The following is a 21,819-nucleotide window of genomic DNA, read 5'->3' on the forward strand; positions in this document are numbered from 1 at the left end:
AAACTCCTCAGAAACACTTAAAGGTGCCACATGAATAACTTGTTATTGTTGATTGCAATTTACAATTTATTAGTAACTCTAGGCATGTGCCAATCACCCATACTGTTGGTCTTTTACTTGTATAATTTGGTTGAATTGCACTTACTGGACCTTCATGAAATGTGCATTACAAAACCATCAGATAGATTAATTTACGTACTGAATGATTTTTCATTATGGCCGAGGAATTTACACATAAAGGTACATGATTAGCAGGAAAATAGTTATGTTTTATAGCAGCTGCAGCCTTGTAGGCTCATCTTTAGAACCTGGATCCAATGTTGGAAGTACCGGTACTGTACCTTTGTAGAGACACCATACTGCATTCGACTTCGCCTCATGGGCTATTGACCCGTAGCCCACAAGAGCTACGGGTCTAATTGTTAAATAGTCCCTGTAAGATCATCATTGATGACGATATTTTGAGATATCGTGGAAAGAGATCAGAGATTGTATTCATTTGTAACATGTTTATTGGCTATTGACTATTTTCATCAGTCCATAATGCAATACGTTTTAGGGGGATATTTACATAGAAACAATTCAAGTTATTTACTCTTGGGACTTTCAGTGAACTGAATAACTATTGTTTTAATGCAAATACCCCTCCCAAAATGAAATGAATTATGGGATTGCTGAGAAAAGCTGATTCCCAGACTCATGAATCTGATGATAAAGGTATCTGCTTTTTGAGCAACAATTTAAACGATTTCGCATATAGGCCCTACTTTATACCTAAAGCATATCCAGTGGAATTATGAAATGTACAAAATGAAATGAATTAAGCTTACTCTTTTTCTTTCCTCTGTTGCTCCTTGTTTCTGCAATATAATGGACGTAATCGTGAGATGTTATGACATGTTCATAAAAAAGACACTTGCCATTTTTCAGCTTTCTCCTTCTGCCATCTGCAAAATAACGGAGATAATGATGCAAAATTTAGATTACGGGTCCTGTTAGAAAATACCGGGTTATTTCTGTCATCGCTAGAGCGATAGCATTTCTAGAGACTTAATTGTCAAATCCACTTTCACTTGAGCAAACAAGTTTGACAGGAGGATTATTCAGACTTCTTTCACAATGGCTGCCAAATAAAATATTCCATTGTTTTAATGCTAATAAGCCTTTCTAGCCCTGTTACGACCAGGAAATGTCAGAAGAATATTTCTTTCAAAACAAGGGCAGTAGTTCTAATTAACATAAATACCAAAGAATGTAAAAGTGGTGGCAATTTATGACCTTAAGGTAAACGGTAAAGTCTGCTATGCGCCTAGAAGGCCCATCAGGCCGGCGTTTATCTGCGGTTACTGTAGGATGAAGCGACTAAGAGTACTTCTACTCCCCCCTGGATGGGATGCTAGTCCATCGCAGGGTTACCGCTAGCACTAAATACACGGGTACCCATTTATACACCTGGGTGGAGAGAGCCACCATGAGAGTCAAGTGTCTTCCCAAGGAAAACACAGCACAATGTCCTCAGCTACGACCCAAACCCGGACCACTCGAAACGCAGTCTAGCACACTAACTATGAGGGCACCGCGCCACAAATATAATGATCTTAACTTCTTTTAAAGACTAGTTAAACTATACCTTACCAAATCCAAAGTCAAACTAAAGAAACATTTAACTAAACACCATAAGGTTAAAGTCAAGGCAGCACATCTAAAGCTCACTTATCCAGTGGACTATATCCTGAAACGACTACGTACAAAAATAAGTGATCAGGTTTTATTTGTAACGGGGTCAGTATAGACCACTAAGCTAGAAAATGAATCATCCATAAAATGAGCAGTTTTAGTTTTCTTTTAACGGTCATATAAATTGCACTTGCCATTTCTCCAGTTTCTCTTTCTGTTTTCTGCAATATAATGGAGATAATAATGCGATGTTACATATAGATCACGGGGTCTCTCAGAAAATCATATAGTACCAGCGTTTCTAAAGACGTAATTGTTAATCAAATTATGTTTGAGCAAACAAGTTTGAAGGGAGGATAATCTAGCGAATGAACAATTTTATCTGCTCTGAAAGACCAGTTAAACAATACCTTACCAAAACCAAAATCAAACGAAAAGGAAATTTGAACAAAAATAATAAGTATTGAGTCACGGCTGCATAACTAAAGCTTACTTACCGGGCGAACCATCTCCAGAAACGACTATGTACAAAAGTGAAAGAAAAATATCTCTTGTTAAATAGAGGCAGATTCTATGCAGTGTAAGATTTTAATACAACAACACCATGGAAATAAATCCAGAGCAAAACAAAGGACATAAAAGCTCTAAGAATGTTTTTCTTACCCGTTTCGTTGTCCTCCCCATCAGACTTAATAGATCGTTTTTCGTGAGAAAAAAATACTTTGTCAACATTAGTTGTTCATGATTAGTGTTTGAAACTTTAAACCAAAAGAAAGACTGCAGACTCCAGACTGGCTACAAATAGCGCTGATAAACAGTATTCAAGACTGAGAACCCATTTCAAATAGCGCTGATGAACAGTATTTAAGTCTAAGAACCCATTTTAATACGGTTAGCTTTCAATAAATACTGTTTATCAGCGCTATTTCGCTTGTTCATCACGACTACAAAATACAGCAAAATGCAAAAATGTGGTTACGAGTTCCTTACCACTTGTCTCCCTGACATGGCTGTTTTTCTAAATTACAAAAGTACAACACTGGCTTTAAAAATAATTGAAAATGTTAAAGTTAAGAAAAAATAAAAGTAATGCATTTTTTTTTTTTTCAGTTTTGGTTTGCCCATGAGAGAAGATGAACAATGGTTAAAACGTTTTGTTACAAGAAACGATAATGATGAAACTCTTTGCGTATGTTGTTACCAATAGGATATTTCTGAACAGAGAAAACAGCACTCACCTTTCTTTAGCTGAGTTTGGGCTCAAACTGAAAGCTGAAACAGACCCAAGTGCAACTCTCGGGGCGCAATACTCTTCGCAGCGCGCGTTTTCCCGCCATTTCTACGTACTGCAAGGCGCCAAATTTCCTTTAGCATCTCCTATGGGCTATGGCTGCATTTCTGCTCCAATCTAGCCCCCTTGAATACCCAGGGTCTTTTTGAGATTCATTTCCTCTGGAGACGAAGTTGTCTGCGCAGATCACTCAATAGGGCCGTTTGAACGAGAAAAATACTCTGAAACTTCCATGTACATAAGCGATGGATTACGTGAGACGATAACCGCTGGTATAAATGCTCATCTTTCGTTTTCCTGGCTCACATAAGCCGAGCTTTTGAGATGGTTTTACAAGCTTGTAATTTCAAGCCGTTTGCGAACTAATATAGGCAATGCAGGAATCAACTCTTGCAATCGGCACTGAAAATAAGGTCAAATCATTTTGAATCAATTCTCTTGACAAGCATCGCACATCCTTACTGCACATGCATCATTTCTTGCGTAAACTGATAGGATGAGTATGATCTCTTGCATATTAAAACTACTACCGGTTTTTATTTTGCATATTGAACAAAAATGCAATTCTGCATGACATATCCAGAGATGAAGAAGTGTTAAAAAATTTCATTATTAAAAGAAAATCTCCTTTACTAGGACGTATACAAAACATGGATCCCAGGTCCATTGACCAATCTTGTGGACCCTGTCCATGGACCACCCCTGTGGACCACCCCTTATTTTGTAAAGTTACAAGCAGATAAATCTTTGGACGAAAGAGAAAAACGATACTCGCACTTTTCTCGACAATTTAAGCTGGAGCCCATGACTACGATATACATGTATGTCACGGCATTTAACATCTGCATAGGCTACAATCCATACAGACTACCTTTTCCGCAAAAAAAAAAAAAAAAAAAGAAAAAAAAAACATCCGGTTATGACATCAAGTTGCTGCTCTCATTCTTAACAGGAATATAGGGCTGTTGTTTGCTTTAGTTATCGGCTACTGATTTAAGCAATTGTCTCTTATAGACACCTATATCCCATCCATTTCAAATTGGTGGCTCTAAAGGGATTCGTCTATAACCCGCACTTCAAATATACAAACATTTAATTGATCGAGTCCTTCAACGAAACAAACGAGCCCAACTAATTGACCAGTGCGCCCAACCGTCCTCACATCGCAGGGGTCATGGATTCCACCTGAATTTTTCAGGTGTCTATAAGAGACAAGTGCTGAAAATGTCCAGATTAGTGCGAGGACCACTGCTCTCCCTCTCTCTCTCTCTCTCTCTCTCTCTCTCTCTCTCTCTCTCTCTCTCTCTCTCTCTCTCTCTCTCTCTCTCTCTCTCTCTCTCTCTCTCTCTTTCTCTAGATCTCTGAGAGATTTTTTGCACAAAATGAGAGGTGGTCCATAGGGGTAGTCCATGGACTGGGTCCATGAAGGGATCCATGGACCAGGTCCACAAGGGTGGTCCATGGACTTGGGGTCCATGTTTTGTATACGTCCCCTTTACTATGAGATTACTTATAAATCCATAAGAAAGCAAAAGACAAAAAACAGTAATGAACAATCTTTAATTTCATTTTTCTTCACTTTTGAGGGATTGAGCAGTGAGATGCTTTCGACAAAATAAAACCTAAATAACAGATCTCGAGTCTAAGACCATTTTCGGTTGTGCAGACAAATTTCGATAAACTTTTTTTGAGGCTTAAAAGCCTCAAAAAATATGAAAACAAAAACGTGGAACCCCTTCTTTTATTCCAATAAAATATATTACAACGTCTATTTTAAGGAAATGACCTTAAAAGAAATGAGCTCGAGGTTCGAACTGGATTCTGACCAATGGCCAAACCTAAACTCGAGCTAGGATTACACTCACTCGAAATGGGCTAATGCTTTAATCCCGAAAGGATCAATAACCTTTTTTTCCGTACCATACAGAAAGAAAACTTCACTCACATTTTCATTTTCACAGGTTATATAAATGACCATAAACAAAAACTTAATAATGAGGAGCTCGGCTTTTAGCCCTGGCTAAATCTATATATTAGTGTTTGATATTTATGAAATAAACAAGCTTGTGTTTTACTGTCTTTCCGTCGATCCTTTGATTATGTTCTGGCTATTACCACAGCAGAGAATATAAACGGGCTATGTCATGTCATTTCAGGGTGTTTACGTGAGATCTTTAGATAATCACTAGTTATGTACTCGAAAATGGTAATGTGGAATCCATCTTCTGATAAAATTATAGTTACATCACACACATGATGATTCTGAGCAAAAGCGACCTGTCGTAACCTTGAAAACGTGGGACCGACTTTTTTCAAGATTACCTAAATGCAATCAGTTTGAATCTTGTCCTTTGGGTCCATCCATGCTTCTCTTTCCTTTTTCTGTATTTCTTTTATGTTCTGCAACAGTTTTAAGTGGTTATTGCAAATGTTTCGTTCTACTTTTTGGGCGTTTTGGGTGTCATGAAATTACATCCATTCTGACGCCCACGGTATGTTCGAACTGTGAAAACACGGTGCAAAAACCATTTAACCCAAGCCGACTACATCATCTGTTGTCGACTTTGAAGCGCAAAATTCATCTGCCTTTCGGCAGAATCTTTAAAGCTTACTTGCTTCCCCACTTAATGCAAGTGGGACGTCTCGAACAAACTTACCTTCAATAAACAACGTGAGGTTTTCATATTCACGATATTTTCTTCCTCAACCTATACGACACCTCCAGTTGCGCTCCATCACTTACGCAACACATCCCCAGGGCGCATTTTCCCTTTAAAAGAGGCAATTTTGTACCAAGTCAGGTGAAAAAATAAGGAGAATGAATTTAAAAAGTTTTAAGTTTCCTTTATTGTAATGTGAACTTCCTTAGCTTGATGATGCCATCACTATGCTCAAGTTTTAATATCCAGAATAACAAGGTCACGATCCATTTTACAGTTTACATTTTCTCAGAGTTAAATCCTTGAGTATGGGGATTATAGCAGAGCGTACTAGGAGTGGGTAAGTTGTTGTAGTTCTCGCGAGTTGTGGATAATTTTGGTTTCTGGTTTCTGGTTTCCGGTTTCCGGAATCGGATTCCGGATTCTGGATTCCGGATTCCAACATACTGTACGGAACACCATGGGTAAGAAAATATGGTAACCCATCTGTGCGAGATAATTAGGTTTTGGTCACCATACGACCGTACGACCGTCCACCCATCCATGTATGCCAATGTGACTAGTAACATCTGACCATATCGCGGCCATACTCCAGCTAGTTTACAGCGTACATCTTTGATATTGGACATCTATGTTATGGTTAATTGAGACCTGTAAAAACAAGGTATCCACTGACCAGTATCACGTGACTATATCGCGGATTCAAATTAGAGTTCATCCAATCTCGTACCCAAAGTCCTCGGGCTTTTTGGTCAGCGGGTGAGCACCCGGAGAGACTCTGGGATAATGATTCATTATTATTATGCACTATTTCAGAAAATAAATAATTGACATAACAATTACAAGAGAGAAGGAAACAGATTAATTATACTTGAGTGAGAAAACAGTGGAAAAGTGCGTAGTGGCCATAGTAGCAAATGCTTTCGAGATGGCCACTACCACAGGAATTAAATGAAAGGAAAACAAAAATATGTACATATATGTATAGAAGTGAACTGGCAAAATAGATAGTACAGATAAAATGAAATTAATAGTAATAAATTAAGAAATTAACAAATTTACATAAATATACAATATTATTTACATCATTGAGTTGCATCTAAGGAGTCTTACATTTAGTTCAAACACACAAAAAAAAATTATAACTAATAATAATAATAATAACAATAATAACAATCAGGAAGGAAGGGAAAAAAATAATCATATTCCCTTCCTTCCCAATCATCATTATTATATTTGGCTGTCAAGGAGGTAGTGCTTATACTGTTTAATAAATGAAGGAAAAGTTTTAATAAGGTATATTTTTCCCAAATTCTGAGGCTGTCGGTGTAAATCTTGAAAGCCTCTCTTGAGGCATATCTAGTGTTATAGCTATGGATTCTGGATACAGGTATTATTAAATTATGAAGAACTCTTGGGGTGTTATCAGGGAAATGCTTAAGTTTATAGAGAAAGGATGCCATCCTAATATTGAATACATTGACAAGAGTGTGAATTTCGAGTAGTTTATAGTAAATAGAAGCAGTTTCTCTTTTTGGAAGCAAAAAATATGGACCGAATACATTTGTTTTGTTTTCTTTTTACAGTTTGAAGTCGACTTTGGCTTGCAGTTCCTTAACTGATCAAACCATATGAAATATAAGGGTAGACGAGGTTATAATAGAGTTGCCTAAGAGTACTAATCGAAACATAATAGCGAAGCTTGTTAGGTATGCCCAGATTCTTTGCTAATCGATTATTAACATGCAGTATGTGGGTATCCCATTTTAAAGTATCATCGATAAAAACGTCTAAATACTTAATATCAATTCTCTGTTGAATATCACAAGCTGTTACGTTAATAGATACCTTTTTCCTAGGTAATACAGTAATCATATAACTGGTCTTTTTAAAGTTGATAGATAGCTTATTCACAGTACAGTACCTTGTCGCATTTACAAGCTCTTCATTTATAGTTGATTCCAAATCTTTAATATTTTTAGAGAAATAGAAAATGTTTCTATCATCAGCAAAAATTCATTAAGTAAAGTTAAGTTTACACGATGAGATAGGTAGGTCGTTTATATATAATAGGAAGAGTAACGGTCCTAGAGTTGAGCCTTGAGGGACCCCACATGTAATAGGTTTCAAAGAGGATTCAACATTACCAACTTTTACATATTGTTTACGTCCGCTAAGATAACTAGAAAACCACGTGATTGGGGTTCCACGTACACCATATTTGAACATTTTAGATAAAAGGATTTGGTGGTTAATAGCGTCAAAGGCCTTAGAGAAATCTAAGAAAATACCACATGTTAGCATGTTGTGATCAAGAGCAGTTTTAAAATTGTCTATAGTTTCTAGAAATGCATGCTCGGTGGAGTGACCCTTTCTAAAGCCAAATTGAAATTCGAATAAGATACTTTGTTTTTCAAGAAAGGAAGCCAAACTGATCATACACTAATTTTTCCAAAACTTTACTAAAAGAAGAGATAATAGCTATCGGCCTGTAATTCCCAGGTTCACAAACGCTTCCATTTTTATAAACTGGGGTTATTCTTGAAATTTTGAATATATCTGGGACAATTTCTGTCTCAATATATTCGTTATAATTTTTTGCAAATGGGGAGGCTAAAGAGCGTGCAGCCATTTTAATAAATTTATTAGGTATATTTATATAAGATTTATTTTGGTCCAGATTTGCAAATAGAGTAAAAACCTGAAGCTCAGACAATGGCACCATAACAATAGAAGAAGAGGGGGAGTAATTTATATACTGAGTGGGACTTATAGTTGGATCATCATTTAATTTATTAGCAAGCTTAGGGCCTACAACATGTGTTTAATTGCTCAGCAATATCAAGCGGTTTTGTGTAGGTCTTGTTGCCATGTACAATCCTAGTAGGCTGGAACTGGCCTTTAGTTTTCCTCTGAATAAGTTTACCTATAAGCTTCCAAGTAGATTTTAAATTCCCCTTATGTCTTGCAAATTGAGATTTAAAATATTCTTTTTTACTCTCACTAATAAGATGTGACAAAGTGGTGGCGTACCTTTTGTATGCAGTAATTCTATTCAAATCATAGCTAAAAAATGGGTAGGGTACATCTTCTGTTTTAATTTAATAGATTTAATAGATTCCTCCATGGCTTATTCAGCTGTTTTTGTTTGGCATGCGAGGCCAGCTTGATTGGAGCATGTTTGTTAACTACAAAGTGTATCGCATCAATTTCATCATGGGTTTTTTCATTAAGAGACTTAGAGGGATTAAGGAGTAGTGACCAATCTAATTCATTAAAGTCAAGTATCAAGCTTTCATCATTGAAATTTGAGAAATCTCTGTAATATGACCTTCATTTAACTCTCTCAGTTAGATTTGACAATGCAAAATATAGGCAAGTGATCAGTAATATCAACAGTAACTATACCAGGCACAATGTGAGAAGAATTGGTGTAAATATGGTCAATAAGAGTAGCAGTGTAGCTGGTTATACGGGTTGGCTTAGTAATTATTGGTAAAAGACCATGTAAAAATAGCATATTTATGTATTCTTCAGTCTGGCAATGAGAGTTTACTTTTTAAAGTCAATATTGGTATCACCGATCAAAAACAAGTTACACTTGTCAGGATTAATAGATTTGATGCTATTATTTAACTGGTCTGTAAAATTTAGAAGATTACTATTAGGGTGCCTATATATACATCCAACTACAGTAGGTTTCTTATTTTTTCCATTATCAATTTCACACCATGTAGACTCTACTTGGTCCATATCAAAACCTATATCATAACGAGGAATAGCTTGCAAAGAATTAGCTATATAGGGGGCGGTCTGCATTTGTTTTTGAGTCAATACGGAAAAGCTTATAATTTTTCAAATCTAAGTTGTTAACAGAAGATTCATTAAGTTTAGTTTCAGTTATTCCTAATATATCAGGCTACGTATCCATAGAATCCAAAATTTCTTCAAGGAAAATTAAAATTCTTCGATAAATGGACTCCATTTTCTCAGAAAACATGGGTTCCGGTCTTATTGCGCATGCTTGAGTTTAAATGGAAACAGAAGAAAGAAAACAGTAATCAGTAGCAATAACGGGTTGAAAATGTTCGAGAAACAAAATCTTTAGCCTTACCCACCATAAAAGAAACTGGGGAAATGATCATTGGCTTGCTGTAAAAGCGAGTGAAGATGAAACTTCTGACGCTGCTCAGTAAGTGTATTATTAGTGTTTCAGCGTGCATTCCATCGTGTAAGCAACACGATCGACAAATTTATAAGTGGAAACTACACCAATGTCCTCTTCTACTACCATTTAATGTTTCCGTAACTCTGAATGGCCTCGACAAGACCTTCTTCCACGGATTTCTCTCCAAAGAGACTGATGTAATGTTTTCCTTCGGTACTTTTGCAACATCAATGGTAATCACCTTTTAGCTGCGTGGAAAAATTCTCGTGCAGTATTAGACAGAATTCCAACCCCATCGTTTTATTATTTTTGTGATTTATATATTTCTGAGGTTAAAAAAACAAACAGCAGTAAAACTAGTTTTAAATTATGAATCTCCCTCCAAATTCTGGGGTTTCAGAAATACTTACCTACTTCCTGTCGTCTTGCCACTGTTGTGCAAGCGACCAATCAAAAAAAAAATAGTTCAAAACCATTATCCCAGAGTCTCTCCGGGGGCACACTCCCTGACCAAAAAGCCCGACGACTCTGGGTACGAGATTGGAGCTCATCGAGGTCATTCTTTTTAGATGACCGCTGACCAGGTACTGGTTTTCGATTGGATCGCAGGCTCAAACCTGGTTAACTGCTAAACATGTTTCGCGCTCTTTCTGTGGCTCGTCGCGGCTACACTGCCATACTACGTCAAGTAAAGCTCTTAACAGCCGCCGACAGAGCTACAAAAGACTGCGCATGCTCTTCTCGCGCGCCAAAAACCTAGGAATGACAACATGGCGCCATAGCAACCTATACGTAAAATGGTAGAATTTTTGAAAAATTGAACGGAGCTACGGGTTTTTCCCTGGGTTAAGGAGCAGGTGGAAATGCTAAGGTTGAAACTTTCGCAAAACACCGGTCGATAATAGTTCTAAAACATATCTTCTGTACACGACACCTTAATTTTTGAACTCATCGAAATTTTACCCCGAAGTCAAAGTTCCTGACGCGAAAATGCAGCTTGTAATGTTGGCTACACAAAAGAAGGAGAACAGGCAAGAAATGTGAAGGAAAATGCAAAGGTCCACTGCACCACATATACAAATTTTGTGCGTGTCCACTTCCTGTGCACTCGAATCATGTTAAGGTTGCTGGTACCAGATTCCTCGTGCGGAGAGTAATTCACTTTCGTTGCGTCAAGCGTGAGTAAGACCCACGATACAGGTGCGAGAAACCAAAACAAATATGGCGACGTGCGGTTTTTTTCGAGCAAGGTCACTTTTGTACTGTTGGAGACGAAATTTGCATTTAAAAGAGACTTAACGTGCTCGAACAACTTAAGTCAATTCTGTGTATTTAAGAAAAATTGTTTCGGGAATTCAAGGCAACTCGATCGATCGTGACGGCAATCGGGAGCATATAAAGGACTCGCAAAGTGGACATAAAAATATAGGATGGACATACCAACAGAAATCGGCAAGATTTCTGCACAGGTCCCTACTTCTTTATGCATACACTCCTTTGTTTCCAGAAAACAATAGCGATAACAATAGGCTTCCTTTGGGACTGTGGCGCTTTGATCTTTCTTTTTAGAGGTTTTTTTTTCTAAGTCTATATGGACTTAAAAAAAGTCGGTCGAACTTCTGTCTGAAATACGGAAAATCGAACAGTTTTTCCTGCAATTTCGGCACTTTTCCTGCAATTTTACCCATTTTTCAGTTTTAGAATAAGCGCAACAAGTGGAGTTTCAAGCAATCGTTGTAATAGGGTTCAGATTCGCAAACATAACAAACAAACCAAATAAAAGTACTGTCATAAGAAATTTAATGGCTACCTGCTCTTTTCATCGTCAAATTGTTCTTCCTGTCTGCTTAAAAATTCGCCGAGACACTGCAAAGTGTATATTTTCTTCCTTTCCTGTATTTAGGATCACGAACGGTGCATTTAGAGGGATTTTGCGATTTATCGCTCTTTGTAGAGATCGGCAATATGCTCAATGATACTTCCAAGGAAATAGCTTTGGTAGAGATCCATGGATGTTCCCGTACGAGGCATACTTCGTTTCACTCCCCATCATGTCTTTTCAATGCCCTGCTGTGGACTCGTTTGTCTGTGTTGACGAAGTTTAGGCGATGGTTAACTGCGGTGAGATGATGTTAGCCCTTGTCTTGTAGGCAGTTGTAAACTTTCTGGGCACAGGTAGCTAGGGCTAATATTTTTTCAAGGAAAGTTTACGGTCAGAAAATTAATATGTGTTCTGGCGGATTGAAGGCTATCCATTGCAGTTTTTTCTTGAGCATCGCGAAACAGATCCATCTCCCGATGCGGCACTTTGTCTTTGCCAACTGACTGCGTTTTCACACAGGTTTTGGACACGGAGGACGAAAGTAAATTGTTTTCTTTGCACCACTTTATGCACATCTCTGGAAAGGCTATAAAGCTGGGACAATTTCCAAATGATCAAATCTCCCATTGCTGTGACCCTTTTACTTCGGTAGCCATCTTGATTATTACGAAGACACAAGTTTGCTTTAAAAGAAGGGAAATATGAAACGATTTTAATTGCAATGAACTCGTGCATGAAAGTTTCCCATGAAATATGCACCAATCAGACTTTAAGCGTGGTATACTCTTCCACGCAGTGAACTTATAAGTGTGCCGCACGCACGGGGCATGAAGGAAAAGCAGGTCACAGTTCACAGCAATACTGGAAAACCTAAAACTATCACATGGACTAACCTTAAGCCTAAACAGTGCCTTTAGTTGTAATTAGGGTTACGGTTAGCATTATTAAAGGGATGGGTTGTTTCAAGAGTAGTAAAACAGGGACCTCTTAACGGTAACCTACAAGTGTAAGTTCGATTGTAGGTGCTCGGCGCGGCACGTGTATGTAATTACATATCATTGTTATGTAAATAGTCAGCCAGAATTAAAAATAAATATCATTTTCAAGGTGTGAATTAGGAACTTGACACGTTAGCTCAGTGGCAAAGAACAGGGACAAGTAATCCAGAGGTTTACAGTGGGTCGGAGTTCAAGGCAAGCTGCGAGTGACATATCATGGGATAAAATGGTAGAAAAAGCCGAGCGGGATCTGGAAATAAGAACAAGGCAAAGAGATAGAAAGGGGAAAGCTGGGACAAAAACGAGTAACGGTGTGGGCGATGAAGGGAAAGAAGACAGAGAGGGAGGGAGAGAAAAAATGAGATCCGTTTTTATTCATCCCGTAAGTACAAATTACCCATGTATATATTCGGTTCTCTTGGGTATACGTATTGTTCTACAAAACAATAGCGCGAATGAATAATTAATTTATTCTGCATGCATAATGAAGTAGGGACCTGTACGGAAATCATTCCACAGAAAACATTTTGCTTGTTCTACTTCGCCACGTTCTATGGGTTGTAATTTGTTTGCTCGACGAATATTGCGTATGCAGGAGATAGAGAAGACGAGAAACCAAACTACGAGTCCAGGCGACACAAAGGTTGCTTTGTTTCCAAACGACGAATTCAATCCGTAGCAAATCTGACCAGAACAAAAAAATGTATAACCAAACGCAACGAAAATCACCCTGAAGAGGAACAAGACTTTGAACCTCCAAGGAAAATAGAAACGAGGTCACAGGTATGTTGTTTATGCCCTAAATATTTATTGTTACGTCGTTAACACTGTGCCAAATGTTGGCTCAAATGTTGTAAATTAGCTATATCGACCATTTCTATGTCCTTCCTGTTACTTTGCCTTTTGGTTTGAAAAATTAAATATCAGAAAGTAAATACATTAGCAAATATATTTTCATTACAGCATACCTAAACATGGGGTTGATATTTGTGGTACAAGACTGATTGAACTTCACGTTCTGCGAACTGTAAGAAAGGTGAGTGTCTCTTGGTATCTTTAGAAGTTTCTTGAAGTAATTAATAGTAGGGAAAGAAAAGGAAAATCATACTTTTCGTCTTTTAAGATAAATATCCTTTCATTGTTACCGTACAAGTAGACTACAACACAATTGTGTACAAGTACATCACTAATATTAAATTAAAATTAGTGTAGAATAGAGTAACTTTTGTATTGGTTTGAAGGTTGTTGACTCTTCAATTGCTATATAATCCCCGAGTCATAAAGAAAGGAACATTTGTGAGAAATAGTTCAAAATATTATGAGTGATATTTTAATATCGAAATGTTTGTGAATTAAAATCTCAACTATCAGCGATGGAAGATGCTTATTTATCTGTTTGTCATAGTGCCTGGCATTTTTGGAAATTATTTTACAAGATTAAGTATGGGTAATCTCATGGTGACAAGTGAAATCAAGGAATCATATCACGCGCGTTTTGTCCAAAATTAAATAATTTCCTAAGCCTAAAGGCTCGGGGATTTATTTGATTTTGGACAAAACACATGTGACTTTTTCCCTAATTTCAAGAGTATACCATTTGATTAGCTATTAACATTATGGGTGAAAAATTAAGTTCGTAAGACGCAATCTTGGCACTGTAGGAAAAGTTGCCATGGCAACATTGTAATTTCACATGTGAAATCAGAAATTAACGTTGCAATTTCGCATCAAAATTAAGGAGTAATTTGTCACCCATTTTATAAGCTGAAATACAACTCATCTTTGCCAATCAAACTGCAAAGTACAATACAATACTTTATTTGCCACCATTAATTTCACCAATTGGAAGGTACACTCTGTATTCACAAGTTAGAAGCTTCAAAGGTTTTTTTTTTTTTTTTCACAATTTACAACTGGGAAGATACATTAAACGAGATGTCTGTTGGCGTTTATGTATGATGCAATATTTGATGAAAAGATTAGTTCACTAAAGTGCAAGAGAAGAGACAGTGAAGTCGGTTTGTGGATAAGTGGAGTCATTTGCTAATCATGTACAGTGTAGACTCCATAACCCTGAATATGGAATTCTGATTCCTTTCTTAACTATTAATTTATATTCTTCAATTTATTGTTTTGTTGCCCCATTTAAGGGAATGTGATATTGAAATGCTTAGGCCCTTTGCCGTGTTGTAACTAAAACATCCATAACAGCATGGATATCTCCATTTTGCAAATAGAAAAGTAACATGGTGTGGCAATAAAAAAATGGAACAATAAAGGTCCATTCTTCTTCATAAGTACATTAGCATGCCACATCATGAGACAAAAAATAATATGATTTATCATTTGCTTTTATGCAAACATTGCCTGAGAAACAAATTATTCACTCCATGAAGGTCATTTATTGCTTCAAAAGGTCCATTATCCCTCGTAAACATTACTGGGGAAAAAACGTGTTCTTTGTAGTATATTTAGCATTAAATGCAGCTACTGTGGTCACATAAATGATGTGAAATCCTCTGGAGAACACCGAGTTGGAAACCGAGGTCCTCTTGTTAGCGATATCAACACAAGGGCAGTATTAGGATCCCTTCATGCTGACATGAGGAATACACAGTCACCTAAATAATTTAGTGTCTGCAATGAAGATACCAACCATGAATCATCGCTTGTTTAAAAGAAGAGAAAGGGAAGTTGGCAGTGCTGTAGAGAAAGTTGCGAGGGAAAGCTGTGAAATGAACTTGAATTTAGAAAAAAAAAAATGCTAAGCAGTCCACTGGTCCATCAACAGATGGCCTTGTTGGAATCACAGTTTCTTACGATATTGGTTGGCAAAAAAAAGGAAAAGGGGCACAATTCTTCAACTGGTCATGGGGGATGGGTCTTACTACTGGAAAAGTTGTTAGTTACTCCACCAGATGCAAGACATGTAGAGTATGTAGCCATAACAAATTAACTGGGAAGGACAAAAAGGCATGACTGTCGAAAAAATCACAGTGGATCATCAAAATCAATGGAAAGAGATGTGGCCTGTGAACTGTTGAGTAAAGCTCCTAAATCTGCAGTCAAATTTTCCATTTATGTTGGGGATGATAATTCCACAGCATTAGCAGACATAAAAAACAAAATCCCCTATGGTGTTGAGAAATGGTCTGACATTGTTCATGTCAAGAGATCGCTAAATTCTAATTTGTATAACCTTAGAGACCGTTTCAACGGATCAACTTGTTCAGTTCTGAGTCCCAAAGTGATAAAGTAAGTAAACTAAGTGTTTCAGTTACTGTATCAACCAAAATGTTGGAGATTTGTGACAAATAACGAAAAGGAACAAAGGAATTCAAGCGATGGCGGAACCAGTCATCTAAACAACAAAATCAACAAGCATTGAGAACTGAAGCAAATGAAAGAATCACATATGAGTCATCAGTGGGTTTAAATCTGGATACATCCAACAAAAGAAACATTCCCACATATTTAAGCACTTGAGAGGTTCTGAAAATTGTCGCTCCCGGTGTTCAGAAGACTGTTTTAAAATCCTCGACTCTGCTTCCACACGTTTCCAATTGAAAATCAAAGAAGCCATGCATATCCTTTGGGAGCAGCCATCTTTAAATTCCCAAGTCAAACATCTTAATTTATCCCTTTCATACTAATTAGTTTCTTTTCTTAGCCTAAACAGTTTGGTTTTTTTTGTTTTGTTTCGTGGTTGGGTGTTTTTATTCTGTTCTCGCCTTCATCCTTAATTATTCATGTTATATCTCACTTTGTTACACTATTTATTGCTCAACTTTAGTTTATTTCTCATTTGTCAACTGACGATGGATGATGTTTCATCCGAAACATGTATTGATTAAATATGAATTTCAAAAACATCGTATGGATCATCAAAGCGACAACAAAAGAACATAGCCACAAATTGTATTTGGTGTGCCTACTGAATTATCACAAAGAGAACTAAGAAGATATGAGGAAGTACTACCTCCCTACACAGCAAGACCAAAAGTCATTCACTTGTCATATGATTCCACTAACAAATATCAATTCATCATCTTTGACACAGAAACCACATGCACAGAAAAGCTGGCTGAGATATGCCAGCTGTCTGCTGTGAGTGAAAATGGCAGACGTGAATTTTCAACTTTCATTCTCCCCCAAAGTTGCATAAGTTATAGCGCCTACCTTGTCAATGGTATGACCAACAAGAACATAAGAGGAATAAGAACATTATACCACAGAAACAATCCTGTCCAAAGTGTAACCATAGAGGAGGCACTTTGTAACTTCCTAACTTTTGTAAAACAAATTGAGAATTATGATGAAGTGGCCAATAATTTAACGGTCTTAATTGGACATAATTCTGGAACTTTCGATGTCCCCATTCTTCTCCTAAACAGTGATGACAACTTAAAGGATAGCCTTAATGACATGATGAACGTCTACTTTGCCGACAGCCTACATCTAGTAAAAAATCTGATAAAAGACAAACACAAAGCACTTGAAGCTGAGACGGGTGGCATTCTCGTCACCAGAGCCTCAGATCCACCAAAGGCTCTGGGAAACTTTATGTAGGAGAACATGCGCAGTAGGATTCTTATAGCAAAAAATGGCTATTTGAGCCTTACGGCGCTTGCTCACTCTTCGTGCTAACACGAATGCACCAATTAGAGCCGCTTTTGATTGTTCTTTACGAAAACCAATAAGAAGACACTTTTTTTGAGAGTTCCCCAGAGCTCTTCTCTCCCTCAGCCAAGAGAAGAGCTCTGGGGTCGAGATTGAGACTGGTGGATATTGTAAACCAAACCAGAGCATGCGCAGTCTTAACACTCATCTGTTCAACGAACAATTCGATGCTCACGATGCGTTGGAAGATGTCAGGGCACTTAGAAAAATTCTTTTTAACTCATCGCTTAGCCTTTCCAGAAAAGAGATTGTTGAGAATTCCAGTATCACAAGTGTTTCCCACGCAGTTGAAAACATGCTCCACCTCGATTGACCTCGATTTAACATTCAGTGACAAGTTGTTCAACACAAGCGATACTGGGCCAATTAAAAGATCAATGGACCTAAACATCGCCGATAGTGGTCTATCTTACGACAACATTCACAAACTTTACACCACATTTGGTAAAAGTATGGGGTGCCTTACCGCCAAAATTCAGCCCCTGCTATTTTTAAAAAAATGGTGCCTCTGTTTTCGTAAATGGTGAAACTAATTTTGAAAATGGTGCCTCTGTTTTTGTTTATGGTGCCTCTATTTTATCAAATGATGCTTCTAATTTTGCAAACGGTGTCTCTGTTTTCGTAAATGATGTTTCTGTTTTTGTTTATGGTGCCTCTAATTTTGAAAATGGTGCCGCTGTTTTCGTAAATGGTGCCTACAATATTCAACAGTCTGGGAACAACTTTCGGTTGACTTAACTGAGGATGATTGGGAACCAGTGTCTACATCCAAAATGGCCGGCTCTGTGGCAGCTTTTCGCCAGCATGTTGAAAGAGAATTACGAAATATCATCAGCAGCGTATCAACAGACCCCTTCGAAGCTTTAGTGAAAATCGACCAAGTTATCGTTGCTGTTAATTTCTTGGATTCTGTTGCACGGTTGCCTAGGGATATTTATGGAGACATTTCAGCAGCAAGATGTATTTTAGAAAACTTGAGCTCATCCTTAGTACGAACTCCTCAAGTCAATAGCACTACGCCAGGACGTCTTTCTTATGAAATAAGCGTGAACCAGTTACAGTCCCTCATAGACTTAAGATTTACAGTTCCACAGATTGCCAGATTACTTCACGTATCCTCGAGAACCATTGAGCGGCGTCTTGCTGAATATTGCATCTCATCAAGGCCATCCTCCACCATGACCGATGAGGAGTTGGATGGCCAGGTTAGAGACATCAAGTTATTTCATCCTAACTGTGGATCAAAGAATCTGGCTGGTTTCCTTGCATCTCGTAACATAAAATTGCCTTGCTCTATGGCATTTTGACCATAAGGTGATTATATGGCGTTTTGTGGTACACGGATGTGTTGATGGTTTTACCAGAATTCCTGTATTTCTAGCGTGTAGCACAAATAACGGAAGGCGCGGTGGCCTCATGGTCAGTTTGCTCGACACCGCATCGAGTGGTCCGGGTTCGGGTCCTGGCTGCAAACATTGTGTTGTGTTCTTGGGGAAGACTCTCACAGTGCCTCTCTCCACCCAGGTGTATAAATGGGTACCGGCGAATCTAATGCTGGGGGTAACCCTGTGATGGACTAGCATCCCTTCCAGGGGGGAGTCTAAATACTCCTAGTCGCTTTATGATACAGAAACCAGAGATAAGCGTTGGCCTGATGGACCTTCCAGGCTCGCATCAGACTTTACTTTTTTAGCACAAATAACAAAGCTTCAACTATTTTGGCTTGCTTTATGGATGCCGTAGCTCAGTGGGGACTACCCTCTCGTGTTCGTTGTGATAGAGGAGGTGAGAATGTTGATGTAGTGCGGTACATGCTTGAAACAAGAGGAACTGGTCGAGGTTCAGCACTCGTTGGCAGAAGCATTCATAACCAGTGGATTGAGCGCTGTTCTCGAACTTTTCCATAGGCTCTTTATGTCAATGGAAGACATGAGAATTCTTGACCCCATATCTAAAGTTGATTTATGGTGTCTACAGTTTTGTTTTGCTGATCTCATTAATCACAGGTTAAAGAAGTGGGTTGTTGCCTAGATAAGACACCCTCTGAGCAAAGAACACAACCTGACTCCACTACAGTTGTGGGTGCAAGGTCAATTTGAAAGTGCCAGCTTTGAGCTACGGCATTCATAAAGCAAGCCAAAACAGTTGACGCTTGTTATTTGTGCAACACGCTAGAAATCAGGAATTCTGGTAAAACCATCAACACATCCGTGCACGACAAAACGCCATATAATCAACTTATGGTTTCCGTTAAAATGCCATAGAGCAAGAGGACGAGACACAGGATAAACACTTCGAACAGATATTCCGATTGGGTCAGCTCTTTGCAGGGATTGCCTCAATCTTTCTCTGGGCACTTTTATGTTACGAGATGTAAGGAAACCAGCCAGATTCTTTGATCCACAGGTAGGATGAAATAACTTGATGTCTCTAACCTGGCTATCCAACTCCTCATCTGTCATGGTGGAGAATGGCCTTCATAAGATGCCATATTCAGCAAGACGCCGCTCAATGGGTCTCGAGGATACGTGAAGTAATCTGGCAATCTGTGGAACTGTAAATCTTAAGTCTATGAGGGACTGTTACTGGTCCACGCTTATTTCATAAGAAGGACGTCCTGGCGTATTGCTATTGACTTGAGGAGTTCGTACTAAGGATGAGGTCAAGTTTTCTAAAATACGTCTTGCAGCTCAAATGCCTCCATAAATATCCTCAGGCAACCGTACAACAGAATCCAAGAAATGAACAGCAACGATAACTTGCTCGATTTTCTCTAAAGCCTCCAAGGGGTCTGTTGATATGCTGGCGAAGAGCTGCCACAGAGTCGGCCATTTTGGATGTAGACACTGGTTCCCAATCTTTCTCGGTTAAGTCAACCGAAAGTTGTTCCCACACCGCTGAATATTGGAGGCACCATTTACGAAAACAGCGGCACCATTTTCAAAATTAGAGGCACCATAAACAAAAACAGAGGCATTATTTCCGAAAACAGAGGTACCGTTTACAAAATTAGAAGCATCAGTTACTAAAGTAGAGGCACCATAAACAAAAACAGAGGCACCATCTATGAAAATAACAGACTGAATTTTAGCGGTAATGGCACCCCATTGCAAGGGGCACTGGTCGCTATCCTATCCAATCCACCGACATCTTCATCAGCGAAGACACCGCGAGTAACACGAACGAAGAGGATACTAACCACCACTTCGACGAAATCAACCCCCGAAGAATAGAACAAAATGCCAGTAAAAATATCAAACAAAGAAACTCCACCTTTTACGATATTTAGAAGCCTCGCGATCTCCATACATCTTGAACCAACACCGACAGCGCTCGTGTTCTGTAAGCAATTTCAAACTTTCGCTTGATTCTTTTTGACAAAAACATGGCAAATCTACCCAGAATTTGTGAAGAAATCCTCAGAGTAAGCAATAACGGAACTTGCGAAGGCTTTTGCAAGAAAACAAGCCCGGTGACCCCTTCTTTTTATTGTTTTAATATAATATTACTATTGAGAGGAAACGTCAGAAAAAAAATTAAAAAGTTACGGAAGGAAATTTCTACTTTGGTTAAACCGTCGTTTTTCCGAGTTTTCAAGAAATCGGCTTCGTAAAATTATATTAAATTGTTGTGCATTTTCCTTTTCAGATGCCAAAAGCTATTTCCAAAAACAAAAAAATACGAGGTCACCGGGTACATTTTTTAGCTATTAGTGACAGACGCTAAAAATCGGGGCTCGAAAATCCTTGTGTAACGTTGCCATGGCAACTTTTTGACACCGTTATGGTGTGCGACGGTGTTGTCGGTCGAGGAAAAATGCGGACCAACTGTTTAAAGATGAATAAGATTACAGCCCTTCTGATGAGGTTACCGGTAAAATAAGGATGATATTTAAAATGAGTGGCAAGGGTACTTCCGCGTTTCTCGTGACATGCCAATATCAGGTGTAGTAAAAGTCCTTTTGTCAATTTCAAAGAAAAAGTACAGATCCACGTCCCATCATACCTCATTTATAGCAAAATAGGTACTAGAAAATCCCTTATAGAAGAGAATTTCTGCTAATTTGTGTTAATTTTAGATCAGACTGAAACTATTTTTAGCATAAATCTGTTATCGCCTTCCCAGAAATTTCAGAACATCTTAATCACCAACTAGCTGATTCCATCACTCTCATAGAAACTGAACAAAACAAGGGTAGGAAACAAACAAAACTCCTCAGATGTGATAACTCATTTCAATTACAAAAAAAATCCTAAATGTGCTTCAAAGCATTTTTGAGGTGAACTTTAATTAGGAAGAAAAGTAAGGCCATGCTCAGATTTTACCAAAGTCAAAAAACTTTTTATTTCATCCATTTTAATACAAGAGATATTCTGCCACAGAAAGATTACATTTAATGGCCACATTATGGGCCATCAGGGGGAACAGAAAATGACTCACCAGGAAAATGCGTGTAAAAAAATGTTCTTATAAAACAGTAAGTACTGTATTAAGCTGAGGGAAAAAAAAGTGGGATTTCATGA

General features: G+C 38.1%; 1 protein-coding gene across 1 annotated transcript in view; it reads left to right on the forward strand.

Moving 5' to 3' along the window:
- LOC137989212 (golgin subfamily A member 6-like protein 22) overlaps nt 1–17,185 on the forward strand; it is a 25,341-nt gene extending 8,156 nt beyond the window's left edge. Inside the window, exon 5 of the mRNA XM_068835064.1 lies at nt 16,677–17,185. Coding sequence (XP_068691165.1) covers nt 16,677–17,185 — 509 coding nt within the window. The remainder of the gene's footprint in view (nt 1–16,676) is intronic.
- The last annotated feature ends 4,634 nt before the right edge of the window (nt 17,186–21,819 follow it).

Source organism: Montipora foliosa, unplaced genomic scaffold (genome assembly GCF_036669935.1).
Source record: "Montipora foliosa isolate CH-2021 unplaced genomic scaffold, ASM3666993v2 scaffold_447, whole genome shotgun sequence".
Taxonomy (NCBI): Eukaryota; Metazoa; Cnidaria; class Anthozoa; order Scleractinia; family Acroporidae; genus Montipora; species Montipora foliosa.